General features: G+C 41.0%; 1 protein-coding gene and 1 pseudogene across 1 annotated transcript in view; one reads left to right on the forward strand and one right to left on the reverse strand.

Annotated features, from left to right (window-relative positions):
- Positions 1–9,508, forward strand: part of LOC106908205 (protein kinase C epsilon type-like) — a 218,712-nt gene extending 209,204 nt beyond the window's left edge. The window contains exons 14-15 of the mRNA XM_088013482.1: positions 3,758–3,904; positions 4,067–9,508. Of these exons, the coding sequence (XP_087869608.1) occupies positions 3,758–3,904; positions 4,067–4,210 (291 nt within the window). The 3' untranslated portion in view covers positions 4,211–9,508. The remainder of the gene's footprint in view (positions 1–3,757; positions 3,905–4,066) is intronic.
- A 2,084-nt stretch (positions 9,509–11,592) lies between these two features.
- On the reverse strand, positions 11,593–14,549 carry LOC148155263 (uncharacterized; annotated as a pseudogene).
- Positions 14,550–16,253: the final 1,704 nt, after the last annotated feature.

The following is a 16,253-nucleotide window of genomic DNA, read 5'->3' on the forward strand; positions in this document are numbered from 1 at the left end:
CGAATGGAGTTACCTCTCTGATACCCTTAAGAGATTCGGCCTAGGAGAAAAATATTGGAGCAACTGGTGGCATCCACGAGTTTTTCAGAGATTATCTGTCTCCTGTTAGGATAGCGAAAGTTTTAATATGTATGTCAAATTTATTTATTTTTTTAAGTTAGATGCTGCAGCTTTAAGCAGAGGTTCGGCGTGAGAGTTCACTACCAGGTGGAGCAGAAGCGGCGCTCTGTCTGTGAAATATTACTAGCTGTAGCGGGTAGCAGCGGTTCAACAGCGAGAACAGAACCAGCGTCTTACATCGCAGCTCGATGACTTAAATCATTTTGCGGGTTATTTGTTTAGCTTTCTGACCGTCATGCTAATCCGGGTGAGTGTTTGTAGCTGTACGCTTTACCTGCTATCTGATCGCTCCATATGTATTTTTTTTTACTGCAGTGAGCTTCGATATCGCCAAACTCCGTCAAGTATGGCATTATTTTTATGCCATATTAGATTTGTCGTGTTGATGCATTTTGACATGGTTCACCCCCCACCCCGAGGTAATTTTCCGCCACAACACGCAAACTTCCCCATTCACTTGAGTGCGTTATAGTTCCACACGATATCGCTTAGGATTTGTTGCTGCGAAATGAGATGAAGGTCATCAGTTTGTGTGATCGGCAACAAGAGACCGTGATCGGCGATCACCGATCATACACTTTTTCACGGAAACCGGCCGATTGTGATCGGTGGCCGATCAATCGGCCTCTAATTTTAAATATCTAAAATAAACCACAACCACCAAAACCAATTTAAAAAATAAATGAATAGAAAAATGGAAATAAAAACCACACACGATTGAAACAATTGATAAAAAGGATTATGAAAACAAAATGCAGTTGAAAAAAATGATTGAGCTCCTTTTAATTGGGGCCTGCCATGCATGGCAGGCACCTATTGTTCTACACCAAATAGAATGTCTCTTTATTTTTTATTTATTTATTTTTCTTACGTCACCGTTAATGCGGCTCGTACCGCTGCGTGCACCCCCACAAATGTGGTATTAAAACATGTGGCTCGATGCCGTGAGTGGAGCTATTACTTCTGGTGGGATTTGGAGTTACCATGGCAATGTAAATTGCGAAAAAAGACCCCCAAAAACCCTAATCAAGTCAATGGAGCGAGGTGACGGAAAATCCGGAAAAAGAAAAAAACAATATTTGAAGAATTACTGTGTCGTCAAGATTTGACGTAGAAATGCCATTCAAATTTCAGTTTGTAGATACGTCCGTGATCTCTTCTAAATTAAAGACGGTACGTCGATATGAATTACGGTTTCCCAAAGTTTTCAATTTTTCAGAAAGTTAGAGTGTGAGTGCTGCTCCGCTAAAGTGTGGGAGAGAGTGGATTTCTGACCCCAAAATAACTTCTAACTCGCACTCACGCCCACAAATATCGCCCGATTTGCCTAAAAGTCAGTCAGGACATATAGATATGCATGCCTGCTCTGGTAAAATGTTTTCAAAATTTCCCTAGGGCTTACAGTTTTCTGTCCAGGTGCTTCCGACCAATTTCGTGCGACATTGGTCGCACGACTCACGCTCAGACCCATGTTTTTCCATATATTTCTGAAAAATGTCAGACTTCAGCGCACATCATCTTTCTCTCATCGCTGTTAATACTGTGAGTGAGGTAGAGATATGAATCGCGGGAATATCGGAGATGACAAATAGCCCTCTCATACCCTTCAAACAATTTTTGAATACGTGTCACAGTTCCTGAACGGGAAGGAGTTGTTTGAAGTGCTTTTTTTGCGTGAAACACGCTGGTTTAAACAGAGAATTCTCTCACCCTCTGTGTCACTCACCGCTGCAGGGGATTAATAACTAGAAAATTCCTGATGATGTTAGCGTGAAGGCTATCAGTAGCATGTGGAACATCACTAGCATATTGTCTGTCATTGACTTACTCCATTCAGTATACTAAACATGGCAAATAAGTAAGAAAATTAACAAATGGGTTATTTTAGGTAAGAGGCTAATGATAATGCACTAGTCAAGGGCAGTGAAATGCAAGTATTTGTGCTAATGTTCACTATCCTGAGGAAAACAAACATAAAAAAGGCTAATATTATTGCACGCAGCAGTACGAGCCGCATTAACGATGACGGAATAAAAATAAAGAAATAAAAAAATGTTCTATTAGGTGTAGAACAATAGGTGCCTGCCATGCATTACATGGCAGGCACCTAGTGACTGCCATGTAATGGCAGTGACACTAGGTGTAGTGACTGCCTTGCTGCTCTTCCCTACGTAATGCTATGGGCAGGCCCCAATTAGCAACAGAACACAGAGCAGAGCAGAAGAGCCATTTAGGATTACAGAGGAACTCCTTAGGACTACAAACACGCCATCATTGTAGTTTCTAACTATGCCTAAACACTCAGTTATTCACAGAGGGTTGAGCAGTATGTCAGAACTACAACATGGCGGAACTGTCTGTCACTCACAGCTGCACTTGGCAGGGGATTAATTACTGTAGCAACAGAACACAGAGCAGAGCAGAGGAGCTGTTTAGGACTAGAAACACGCCATAACTGTCGTTTTATCTATGGCAAAGACTCAGTTAAAAGAGAGGCCTGCGCGGCATGTAAGAACTACAACATGGCGGAACTGTCTGTTACTACAGAGTATGACTTAGTTGGTATTCAGAACTACTTGTGTTTTGAGCATTATATAACTGATTTAACCCAATCACTATTACACATGGGATTATTGTGGCCATTTCAAATGAAGCTTACTGAAAATTTCAAAATAAAAGCCTTGAAAACTTTTTACATCATGTAATTGCTCTTTTGAGCATTAGATAACTGGTTTAACAAAACCACTGTTACACCCAGGATTAGTGTTGCAATTTCAAATGAAGCTTAATGAAAATTTCAAAATAAAAGCCTCAATAATCCTCTCAGGTAAGTGCACCTCCATAGGCCATAGGCGGTGCAATAATAGCTTTTATTATCTTTTTCCCTCGAGTTAGTTATTATATTATCCTTTATTAGCATTTTCTCTCAGGTTATGGAACTGGCTTGCGCAAGCCAGTACATTAGCATTAGCGTTTTACCTAAAATAAGCTTTTAGCTAATTTTTGTACTTGCTAGCCATGTTTAGTATACTGAATGGACTAAGTGAATGACAGACAACATGCTAGTGATAGCAATCATGCTAACATTAGCATTTTGGCTAATTTTAGCTTTTGCATTAATTTTAACATAATGAATGGTGCAAGTAAAGCTTAGTGAACATATTTCTGACTCTCCTTAGGTTATTGACTACATTGCAGCTTTCTTTAGCATTAATGCAAATTTTTAGCATCAGAACGCTTTTCTTACTTATTAGCAATGTTTCGTATACTGAATGGAGTAAGTCAATGACAGACAACATGCTAGTGATACTCCACATGCTATTGATAGCATTCATGCTATTATTAGCATTTTGGCTAATTTTAGTTTATGCAACATACTGAGTGGTACAAGTACAGCTTAGTCAACATGCTTCTGACTCTCCTTAGGTTATTGACTACATTGCAGCTTTCTTTAGCATTAATGCTAATTTTTAGCATCAGAACACTTGATTAAAAACTGGCAGGCCCCGGTTAAATTTCTTCAGGAATTTTCTAGTTTCTACATACATTGCAGTTTGTGCCGATGCCACAAGATGTTACTAAACCTTCCACGCAGCTCCTTTAAACTAATGATCCTCTATCTCCTTGTGTTTGACAGTTCATGACAAAGAGTCCAAACAAGCGACTGGGCTGTGTGCCAGCGCAAGGCTGTGAGGATGCCATCAAGCTCCATCCGTTCTTCAGAGAAATTGACTGGATGCTGCTGGACCAGAAGAAGATCAAGCCACCGTTTAAACCTCGTATTGTGAGTTCAGTCTGGGAGATTGTGTGCCAATCCTTTCCAAAGAAAGTTCTTGTTTGTTTTCTAACTTGGTTAAAAACCGCTGACACGGCTGCAGGAGTCCCACAAGTACAAAGGCTGAAATCTGACCAAGCAGGACCTTATCTGATGTTCTGTTTCTTACAGAAAACCAAAAGGGACGTCAATAACTTTGACCAGGACTTTACACGTGAAGAACCTGTCCTGACGCCCGTGGATGACAGCATCATCAAGCAGATCAACCAAGATGAATTCAAAGGATTCTCGTACTTCGGAGATGAAACATCTTAGATTGCCGACATGTTGGATCCCAAATACCCCAGGAATTATACTAGACCATTGTGTCTTCATTACGGATCCTGTGCTTTTGTTTGTCCATTCATACATATGAACTATAACTGTATGCTTCAGCAGCATGAGGCAGGTGTGTGCATGTATCTCCAGAGAGATGCTCATTCCTTCACACAATGTGACATGTCCTGTATCTGCCTGTAAAGAATGTTTGTTTTTTTTCCTCTTAAACGTGTCTGAATGGCAAAGACATGAATGAATAATTACATTTAAAGAAAAAAAAAAATCTTTATTACCTGAAAAATGAAGCGAGGAAAGGCAGAGAAGTTGATGTCTTACTTTTAATCAAAGCAAGAAAGGAAATGTTAGGAAGAGGCACCAAGTCCTCAACATTTGCATTGCTAAGCTTTAATTTTAGCTGAGCAATGCTTTATTTGAAGCAAAGAATGGAGAGAAAGCAGGCGTATTAGGGCCATCACATATAGAAAAAAAAATTTAACTGTCCACCAATAAACTCAGAAATTATTAGATTAATCTCAGAAATTTTCTAGAAAAAACTTGGACATTTCTGAGTTTTAAAATTTTCTTAGAGTCAAAAATCTAACATTTTTGACTTTTCAAACTCAGAAATTTCAAAATATTTCAGAATTTTTGGTAGGAAATTTCATTGTGTTTTTGTTCCAACCTTACAATTTTTGTTTTTTCTACAATGCGCCATCGTAGGAAACTGATGTTCCAGCTCTTAGTAAGCCGTAAATGGTACATTAGTTTCTTGCTAACTGAGCCTGACGTAGCATGACACTGGGAGCGTCCGTTGCTGAGTTAAGCCCTTTCAGACAATGATGTTAGTTAGGGAGCCACTGCAACTCATGGGAAAGCAAACCTTCATGGCCTGTTTGGTTTAAAACTAGGTAGAAAAAAAAGTTTATCAACTTTTATTTTCTGTAAATAATAATGATTAGAATTGTCAGACTCCTCCACTCTCAGACTGTCTTCACCAACATGTTTACCTGAATCCAGTTATGATGCACTGAAGAGTTACCACTTGGACTTTTTCAAGTTTTTTCAGATTACAACCATAAACTTTGACATTTTTAATGACATTTTTATGTGAAAAAGTTTCTCCTTTTTCACATAATAGAACCACATAGTAGTGCATAACTGTAAAGTGGAAGATAAATAAAATATGGATTTCCAATGTTTGATAATCAGTTCAAACCCATTATTTGTCCTAAAGGAAACCTAGAGTCTTTGTGTGGAAGACATCAAAACATGCCATATTTTCTCAATTAAATTTAGGTCTGGACTTTGACTGGACCATTCTAAGACATAAATATCAAACTAAAGGGGTCTGAATGCAAATAGATGCCACTCATTTCCAAGTTTTATGCATTATTCTGTGTTAGTTTCTTACGAAACAAAATCTACTTAAATTCAAGTTTGTGGTTTTCAGCTAAGAAAATATGGAAAAAATTTGACTGGTTCTGCATTGCACTGACTCAGACATCTAGTTATATTAAAAATAGAAACAATCTGGTCTGTGTGACATCGCAAATAAACCTTGAGGCATATTCGTACCATAAGAAATACTCTTTATACATTCCTACATGTCTCTAACCAGGATTTGAAACTGTCAGGTTGTCCTTTGAAAGAATAAAATCTAAGTATTTCCACACCATTGATTCTACAGCGTTTACACATTGAAGGTGGTTTACGATAATTATCACATTCCTTTATATAAAAAATCTGGCTTTATTCATTGAAAAACGATTCCTGCATTGTCACATGGACATGCTCGTACCAAAGGAAGAAAAAAGTCACCTTGCTTGTGAAGGTGATGGTGAGGTGAAGAGTACAACAACATTTTAAAATACAGTGAATGCCACTCCACATATTCACGGAAAATTCGCCTATATATGGATTTTTTTTCCACAAAATTCTAAAATAATCAAAAGAAAATGCAGCGTGGGAAGCTGAAATACCCATGCCCTATGCTACTTAACATGCTATTGACTATCAATAGCAAAACCGTCAATCAGGGAGCAGCATACATGTTCATTGACTCTGATTTGCTGTACCCTCGGCGTAGATGTAAAATATTGAGGAACCAACTTTATGAAATGTCTCTGGATTCTTCACCTCACCAGGTTGTTAAGCCAGAAAACCAAAAAAAAATATTTGCTAAGTGTGTTGGTCATCCAGGCATCAGGTCAGCAGGTTGATGGTCACCATTTGTTTCCGTAACACCTTTTGTTTGAGCGGCGGCTGCGATCGGTTGACGTGTTGGATGTATTGGACATATTGGACGTATTGTATCGTTCCTCAGCAGTCTGTACTCAGAGTCCAGGCGGGTTCATGTGACTGAAGAATGCGTGAAACTGAATGTATTTGCTCTGCATTGTCTGTTTACAATATGCAGAGAGCTGTTGTCATGTTGTCTTTAAGTTTTATTTAAAGCATCTTTATGTTTTCATCGCTATCTGTAGAGTTTGTGTGATAAATTTTGGTGACACTCCCATCTTCAGAGACTCGTCACTCCCACCTCTGAAGTTCAGAGGCTTTACTTTATGTTGCAGGTCAGAAAAGGTCTGAGAAAACTCCATGTGCAATACTCAATGAGATACTTGTTTCCTTTAGGTAAATGTACTCTGTCTGTCTGTCTGTATGTCACTCCCAGGCCTTCCTTTAATCCCTGACACAGATTCACTTTCAGTTCTCAGTCGAGCAGATGAGTAAGGAAGACTCCACATATTTCAATGTCCAAGTTTTTTGCATATATCATGTTTTCTCCAGCAGTTCCTACCCTCTCTTGGAACTGGATCTTTGGACGATTGGGACCGCCACTACTGCTAGAATTTAAGCATGAAAATATTGTAGTTCACTCACATTTAACATTGTGTGACTGATTACCGTGGATCTAAATTGATCCAAAAGAGAGTGCTCCACCTACAGAAGCAACACCTCTAGTGCGTTACATCCAAACTCTTCCCTAGAAGTTTTTAGATAGACATTTGCTTAGATTGAAATTCCAGGTTTGAGCAGAGAGGTAGGAAGGTTTGGGGGGAACAATGTGGGCCGGCTTGGCTTCACTCTGGTGTGTTGAGCTTCTTCTCCAATGACAAGTCTCTCTCTCTGTGGTTAATATCTTGTTCCGTTCTGTCCCAGTCGGGTGTGTCTCTATTGCTGATGATATTTTATTTTGTGCTTGTACCCATGGGAGGCCAGATTCTCTGACATCTTTTGGTTAATTTGTTCATTGCCCTGAGCAGTTGACGGTGAATGGGCTCTTCCAACACAACTGATGAAAAGGTTTGGATCTGAAGGTTTGACCGTGAAATTATGAATATTATGGTCTCATCATAGTTAGAAGACGGTGGTTGAGATGTTGACTTAAATCCATCAAGAAAATCAAGAAAGTCAGTCTGCTTCCAATCAAATCGCTTGGCTAGATCTGCTTTGTACTACTAATAAGGTGGTTTTTAAAAAACGGAAAAAACAGAATCTGGTCGGGCTGACGGGAAGAACCGGTTAAAGCCTCGGCTGTGGAGAAGAAGCTTTATAGTCATAGAAAGACCAGAATAAAGGAGAATCACTGGTCTGTGGAAAGCACTACTTTACTGTGCTTACTTTATTTCATTGCTTTCTTTAAAACCACAAACTTTATTGTACTTTGTTGGTGATTTTATGTCGTCCATACCTAGTGGAAATGTTGCAGGTTGGATCGGGTCAACGGTTGGAGGAACCAACAAGAAGCTGCTTTATGGGTGGGGTTTCTTAGCTACTCTGCACACTGACAAACCAAAATTTAGGCCCCCTTCCTCTTTGGAAATGGCTCATGTTCAAACTGGATGAAGAGTGTCTACAAGCCACTGTTTAGATTTTCCTACAACTTCCCAACTAGATTTAGCTCTGGACTTTGACTGGGCCTTTCAAAGCACAAAACCTGCTTTAATTTGAACTAACCCAGTGGAGTTTTGGCTGTATGATTCGGGTCGTTCTTCTGCTGGAAGGTAAACCTTTCTCCTCAGGATGACACCATGATACTGCCACCACCATGTTTCACACTGGTGATGGTGTGTTAAGTTGAATGTGGAGTGTTAGTCTTAAACTATTATTACCCTCTGGTGTGAAGACCTTGAGCTTCGGCTTTACTCTAAATGAATTAGACACAACACTCTATTAACCGATCTCATAAAATACCAATAAATGACTTTGAATGTAATGTTGTAGATGAAATAAATGTGAAAAATGATAATCACTTTTGCAAAGCCCAGTAAAACAGATCACTTATAAAAAGCTTATGAAGTCACTGTGAAAACACATTGAGATGATGTAATTTAGTAGCAAATTTGGTTACTGGATCCACAGCTGACCAATCAAAAAACGGCAACCTTTAAAGTGACAGGGGTTAAAACAGGCCATTTTAGAGAGAATAGTGCAACAATTTACAATGTAAAAAATATAATGTATTTTTAAATTATGCTTGTGAAAAATAATAGAATTATTTGAAGAAGCAGGATGTGGAGTCTCACTGAGTACTTTTAGTGTTCCAACACTGGGCTTGCTTGATGGATTTTCCGTCACTCGAACTCTAAAAAACTGCATTTATGTCAACATGTGAACATAATATTACAGTTTGGGAAACTTGGCATGCTGTAATGCTGTAACTACGTACTCGCAACATACATGTAGCAGTAAACATGAATCTCACTGTAGCGGTGGAATGTGGAGCAAATGTTTGATTCCAATTTTAAACTCTGAACTCCACAGAAAGCCAAGTAGACAGAACAGTTAGTCAGGTTTCTTCTGCTCATCATTTTCAGCTTCCTCTCTTCCTCCTCTTTTTATGTCTCCGTCTGCAGCTTTGTTTAGTTGAAAATCTTTAAATGTCAAGTTGTTTGTCCCACTACGCCCCCCAAAAAAGAACACTGTGTCCCAGAAGTCCTCAATTGCCATTTGCCGTTTCCAACTAAAACATACTTGAGCTTAACGTTCACTGATTTTTTTCACATCAGTAACAAGTAGTGAAAACTGAACTAAGTGCTAAAATCACTCTTCTATACAGATTGTTTCTGTTTGCATACGTTTAGTTTTTTTGTGGTTCCTGTATTTGTCAGTACATTCTGTAATCAAACCTGTGGTGTTATTTTTGTTGTTTTCATGCCTGTCATGTGAGTTTGTGCTTATTTTTTTATTTTATTTTATTGGTTGCGCTTTGGTTGTGAAAGATGTACTGTATTTTCAAAGGATATGAAGGTGTATTTTAATTTTTGAAAGGAATTAAATGTCTGAATGAAACATCTCTGTTCTTTATTGATTGTATTGATACTTATATTAGGCTACTACTGAAAAACAGTTATAGACAGGTATTATCTTGCAGCTTCAGTTATCTTGTTAATCAGAACAACCGTCAGAAGTAGTTTATCTCATTCTTTGTTTCTGAAAAATGTAGTTGGACTGGCTTGTGATAGCTTAACTGCCGGGGCTGAGGCAGAATGCTGCTCTGGCCTGATTACTTCGGCTTAGCTCTGACCCAGCGGCGCCGGATTCATTTTGGAGGTGGGGGGGCCAGGGGTGTTTCGTCATCTCTGTTTCGCACTTTGAATGTCAGGCATGCGCACTTGTTCAGTTGACACGATGGCATTGGGTTTGTTGTAATTTGCCCCAAAATAAGCGCCCCTTACCCGGAGGACAAAGCTGTCGGGTCAATCATGCGAAGCGGTCTGGCTACTGATTTACTGATTGCTGGCTATTAAATGCGCTGCAGTGATACAGATTTGGTGAAAAATAATCAGAAAAAATGGTTAAAAGTTGTGGGGGAACATGCACAAAGCACGTTTTTCCCATAGCATTTAGAGGAAGGAATAAAGTTTATTCCATTTTCAAAACTGGAGTCTGGAGAAATGTAAAAGGCAAATGCCTGCAGCTGCCCCATAACAGCTGAATACAGAGATCCACTGTATTAAAACACCATGTTTGTATGAAGGTTTTGTCATTATTACATCATATTTGTAATGGTTAAATATCAATGCGTGAAGCTTGGTCCAAAGATACATACTGTGTTTAAATGGGTACAGTTTGCGTACAGTTGCAGCGCTCAAGCGTTTAGCGCGGCGCAATTTGAACCCTTTTGAGCGTTTGAAGCTTCGAGCGCGTCCAAAGCGTCCGATGTTTCACAAAGACTTTGAATGTAAACCAGACGCACATGACGCTCAAAGTGCGTATGGTGTGAACGCATCAAACGTGCAACGCGCCGAACTGCGTCAGAGGCGTTTTTTAACGCGCGTAATGGTTTAGTGTGAACGCACCATTAGCGGGTTAAATGGTTATCCAAGCGAGTGACCCGTCAGGTCTTCAGTTCGCCAAACCACACACACACACACACGTTTGTCTGGCTATCTTTGTGGGGACTTTCCATTGACTCCCATTCATTTCTACAGCCTAAACCTTACCTTTACCCTTTTCTAACCCTAACCATCACATACCTAACCCCATTCCTAACCAAAACTCAATTCATACCTTAGCCCTAAATCTGAAAAACAGGGTTTTTGGGTCAGGTGTCTGGTCCCCCTTGTGGGGACCAGACTCTGGTCCCCACAAGTAGTAATTGATCCCCACAACGTAGTATATGTCAGGAAAATCGTCCCCACAAGGTATTACAAACAAACGCGCACGCACACATGCACGCACACCCATTTGTCACGACCAGCTCAAAGGCGAGGACAAAAAGGGAGACAGACGAGCGGATCTATAGAAACAATAATTTATTTGATGACAAAAATAAGCTCCGGGAGATCAGGACAGTCAGTCAGAGAGAAGTGTGGGCTAATGCTGCTCGTTCCGGCCTGGTCCGGAGGGCAATCAAGCAGACCAGTGACTGACTAGATGTCAGTATTTATCATCTGCCATTAACAGCCCATCTACCTGCTTCCTGAAAGAAACAAGAAAAAAACACGTAGAGGACTAGAGACACCTACTGGACAGGAGGGATCGTCACACTCTCCCCCATAAAAATGGAGTCCCAACAGGAACTCCAAAAAGACACAGCGATTTAGCCTAGCAACTAGGTGACAATTACAATACTAATGAACTATGCAGTCTTACCACAATCACCCATTCAATCCCCACATCCATCGCATCAATCTGCGATTTGGACACTCCAATGAATGCAAAAATGTTAGGGGGTTGTGATCAGTATAGACCACCAGAGGAACACTGCCAGAATCCAGATATATTTCAAAATGCTGTAAAACCCAAATTAGTGCCAATGCCTCTTTCTCAATGACAGAATAGTTCATCTGAAAATGGTTGAATTTTTTAGAGTAGAAACTCACAGGTTTCCATCATCATCTTGCTGAAATAAGACAGCACCTGCACCTACATCACTTGCATCCACATGCAGGTCAAAAGGATGATCCAATCGTGGAGCTGCAAGAACAGGGGAAGAACAGAGGACAGATTTGATATCATCAAAAGCTTTCTGACAGGAAGCTGACCAGGTGTACTTCACTTTATCCTTTAGCAAATCTGTCAATGGAGAAACCACCGTAGAAAAGTTCTTACAAAAACTGCGGTAGTACCCCACGAGACCCTGGAACCGCTGGAGTTCTTTTTTTGTTGTTGGTACGGGATACTGCAAGATTGCAGTTACTTTGGCTTCCACTGGACGCACCATCCCTCGCCCCACCACCTTACCCAGATAGGTAACAGTAGCCTTAGCAAACTCACACTTGGACACGTTAATGGTCAGGTGTGCTTCCGCCAGTCGTTCAAACAGCTTACGTATGTGAGCCAGACGTTCCTTCCACATATCACTAAAGACCACCACATCATCCAAATATACAGCACACCCTTCCAACCCAGACACAACCATGTTCATGAGACGCTGAAAGGTTGCAGGTGCATTTCGCAATCCAAAACTCATTACAGATTAAGAAAACAGACCAAAGGGAGTTATAAAGGCAGAAACCTCTCTAGCTCTCTCAGACAATGGAACTTGCCAGTAACCCTTCAATAAATCAAATTTGTTGACAAACTGAGCTGAACCCACCTGATCAACACAGTCTTCCATGCGTGGCATAAGATAAGCATCAGATTTTGTAACCATGTTCACTTTCCGGTAATCTGTACAAAATCTAAAACTTTTGTCAGCCTTCTCCACCAACAAACAAGGTGATGCCCAGCTAGATGCAGAGGGTTCAGCAATACCATTATCAAGCATGTACCGAATCTCCCCCTCCATTACCTTCCACTTCTCTTCAGATATCCTGTAAAAGCGCTGGCGAATCGGCTGTGCCTCACCGACATCGGTATTATGTTGAATTAAATGAGTTCGACTGGGCACATCACCAAACAAACAATGATATTCATTAAACATAGCAGTCAACTCAGTGCCCACCTCCTGAGACAAATGTGCAAATAAAGAATCCAAATTCCTCAGTGCATCAGAATTTGTCAGCCTGCCAGTCAACAAACTCTCATTAGGTGGAATCACACCATCATTTTCAAGTGCAGATAAAAAACCCAAACCACTCACTGTAGTAGCTACAGAGAGTCTTATCAACCTGCATCTCTTTATCTCTAATAACAGATTCCTGTGACTCCCGAGTGTAATATGGTTTTAACAAATTCGCATGGCAAAGCTGTGATGACTTCCTACGCCTCGGAGTTGACAGCAGATAGTTTTGATCTGACAGCTTGCGCAGGACTGTAAATGGGCCTGTAAATTTAGCCTGAAAGGGGGAGCTGACAATTGGCAATAATGCAAGTACCTGATCACCAGGACTAAAACACAAATGTTCCACCTTTTGGTCATAGATGCGCTTCATCTTCTCCTGAGAAGAGGTCAACTTCTCCCTAGCCATTTCCACCCCCACATACAAACAATGTCTAAACCCACTGACATAGTCAATTAACTTACTTGGAGGTTCTGAAGAACTCACAGCATCATGTAACAGTTTTAGCGGTCCACACACTACATGTCCAAAAACAAGCTCATTTGGAGTAAAACCAGTGCTCTCTTGCACCACCTCACGAGCAGCTAACAGAAGCCATGGTAAGCCATCCTCCCAATCCTGATTTAACTCCACACAGTAACTCCGCAACAAGGACTTGAGGGTCTGGTGGAACCTCTCGAGAGCACCTTGACTCTGAGCATGATATGCAGAAGCCTGATTATGTTTGACCTTTTAACAGTTTCAAAACTTGAGCAAACAAATGAGAAGAAAAATTTGAACCTTGATCAGACTGAATAAATTTTGGAATACCAAAAATAGAAATAAATTGGGTCAGAGCCTTCACCACAGACCTAGCAGTAATAGTACGCAAGTGGATACGCAGCTGGATATCTTGTTGTCCGACACATTATCGTCAACAAATAATTACTCCCAGCCTTAGAACGAGGTAAAAGACCAACGCAATCAATGAGGTGTTCAAAGGGTTGCATAACCACTGGAATTGGATACAAGGGAACCGGCTTGATGCTCTGGTTTGGCTTCCCTGCCATCTGACATGTATGGCAGGTTTTGATATACTCTGACACGTCCCTTTTTAACTGAGGCCAAAAAAATAACGCAGGATATAATTATAAGTCTTGTGGACCCCCAAATGTCCTGATTGATCATGGGAAGCCCGCAACACTTCACTGCGAAATTTAGAGGGAACAACAGTCTGACAGAGTGGACCACCAACAAAATTCTCCCCATGTACCAACCATTTCCGCACCAACAATCCATCCTTCAACACATACCCACAGGCCACACTCTCTTCATCAGCGACAACCTGATCAAAAAGGTGGCGAAGAGAAGAATCTGCTCTCTGCTCCGCCATTTCTGTGAGAAACAGATAAAAGAGAGTCAGGGACATGAAGAGAGAAAAAATCACCATCTTCTGCACCTCCACCTTCATGGTCAGGGACAGGTGCAGACTCAGCACGGCACATAGCTCATGTCACCGCACAAGCTGTAAAAACCCCAGGGAAACACTGAGCTCTCTCATCCAACTTCCCTAGATCAGGGGAAGAAGTTACTATGGGAGCAGGTAGTGGACAATCAGCCCACACCCGGCCACCAGCAAGATCATTACCCAGGATTACATCCACTTCTTCCAGAGGAAGTGCAGGGCGCACCCCCATGATAACTTCTCCCTGAACCAATCCACAAGTCAATGTCAACTTATGCAGCGGAACTGGTTCCACCATAAGTCCCATTCCCCGCATCAAAACATGATCTCCAGTGTTGGTTTCTTCAGAAAAAGGTAATACAGAGCTCACAATATATGAATTAAAAGCCCCAGTATCCCTCAAAATTTTTACAGGTACCGTAGCATCACTCCCCACCATGGACACATGGCCGTCAGAAACAAAAGGTGAAAAATCCCCCTGGTCCAAAGTGTACTTCCGTCCTATGTCCACCTGTTTAGAGGGAACAAAACCATCATGTTTTTCAGAGACAACAAAAGCAACAGATTTCACTTGAGCACCTCGTTTAGGGCATTCCCGCTTCCAATGGCCCCTGGCTTTGCAATAATGACATACATCAGACGGATCCACATACATATGTCCACTGGAAATCCGTTCTGACCTACTGTTCATATCAGGACCAGCGCCTTCCTCCTTTGCATGACTTCCCACAAAAGATTGATTGCCACTCCTGTAACCAAAATCACTGCGAGGTTGATACTCACGGCCACCCCTGTGTAGAACATATCCATCTGCCAGCTTAGCAGCTTCAGCAGCTGTCTTCATGTTATGTTCACTAATATATACAGCAATGTGACTCGGAACAGAGTTTTTAAACTGTTCCAGGACAACCAAATTACAGAGGCCAACAAAAGTGCTAACTTTTAAGGAAGCGCACCACCTATTGAAATGGATTCCCAGCTCCCTGGCAAACTCAACATGGGTTTGTTTTCCAGCCTTCTCCCATGTCCGAAACCTCTGTCGGTAAGCCTCTGGTACCAACTCGTAAGCTGTTAAAACAGCCTTCTTCACAGTGGCATAAACTTTACTTTCATCCCCTGTGAGGGCAGAGTATGCTTCTTGTGCTTTGCCTGTGAACACACACTGTAAAAGCAGGGTCCGGTCCAAATCAGACCAACTTCGACTATCAGCAACATGCTCAAACAGGGAGAAAAAAGTGTCTGGATCCCATTCAGAAAACTGAGGAACTAAACGTAGATTATTCCCAACATCAAACGAGCTAGACGTTCCCCTACCGGTAGCATCAAGGGGGGCGTTGCCCACACTAGCTGAACCCAATTTACGTTCTTCCAACTCCAGTTTTTTCACATCCAATCTTTTCTGTTCTATCCCAGCCTGCAGTAAAAGCAGCTCCCGCCTTTGTTCAAAAGTCAAGCTAGTGTCAAAAACACTAGCTTGACTTTTGAACAAGCTGCCGCGACCAACCAGGTCGCGGCAGCTTGCAACTTAGCTGGTCCTAGTATACTGGAGTCAGTTAAATTAGCTTTAATGATGGCTTTTATACTCTCCTTAGACCGCTTATCACTGATCTCCAATTTAAAATGTTCAGCGATCTTTAGCAATTGTTCGCGTGTGCAGCGCTCCAACCCCTCCTCAGACGGATCCCGCAAAAAATCCTCAACAGCAGCCATAACAACAACAATTATCCACACACCTGAATTCCAACCAGTAGCACTCTGAGCTCCCACGATCCCAAAACAACCACAAGACTTTTGACACAAAAGATCTTGTTTTTCTCCTCAATATTGTTAATAGTCAAGAGAGTTGGATAATAAAGTAATCCAAAAATTATTGTTTTATTTTTTACGTGCACTGTAAAAAAAAAAGTCAGTGAATTTACGGTAAAAAACTGTAAAAGACCAACAGTTTTTGACCGTCATATCCAAAAACATTTCATCACCGTAAAAATTACATGGAACTACCGTAAGTCGAAACTGCAAAGAAAGTCAGTAAATTTACGGTAACAAACGGTAAAAGACCAACAGTTTTTGACAGTCATATCAAAAACATTTCATTACCGTAGAAAATACATGGAATTACCGTAAGTCAACACTGCAAAAAAAC

The sequence above is a fragment of the Poecilia mexicana genome, unplaced genomic scaffold (genome assembly GCF_051168715.1).
Source record: "Poecilia mexicana isolate PSO_F unplaced genomic scaffold, ASM5116871v1 scaffold_15, whole genome shotgun sequence".
Taxonomy (NCBI): domain Eukaryota; kingdom Metazoa; phylum Chordata; class Actinopteri; order Cyprinodontiformes; family Poeciliidae; genus Poecilia; species Poecilia mexicana.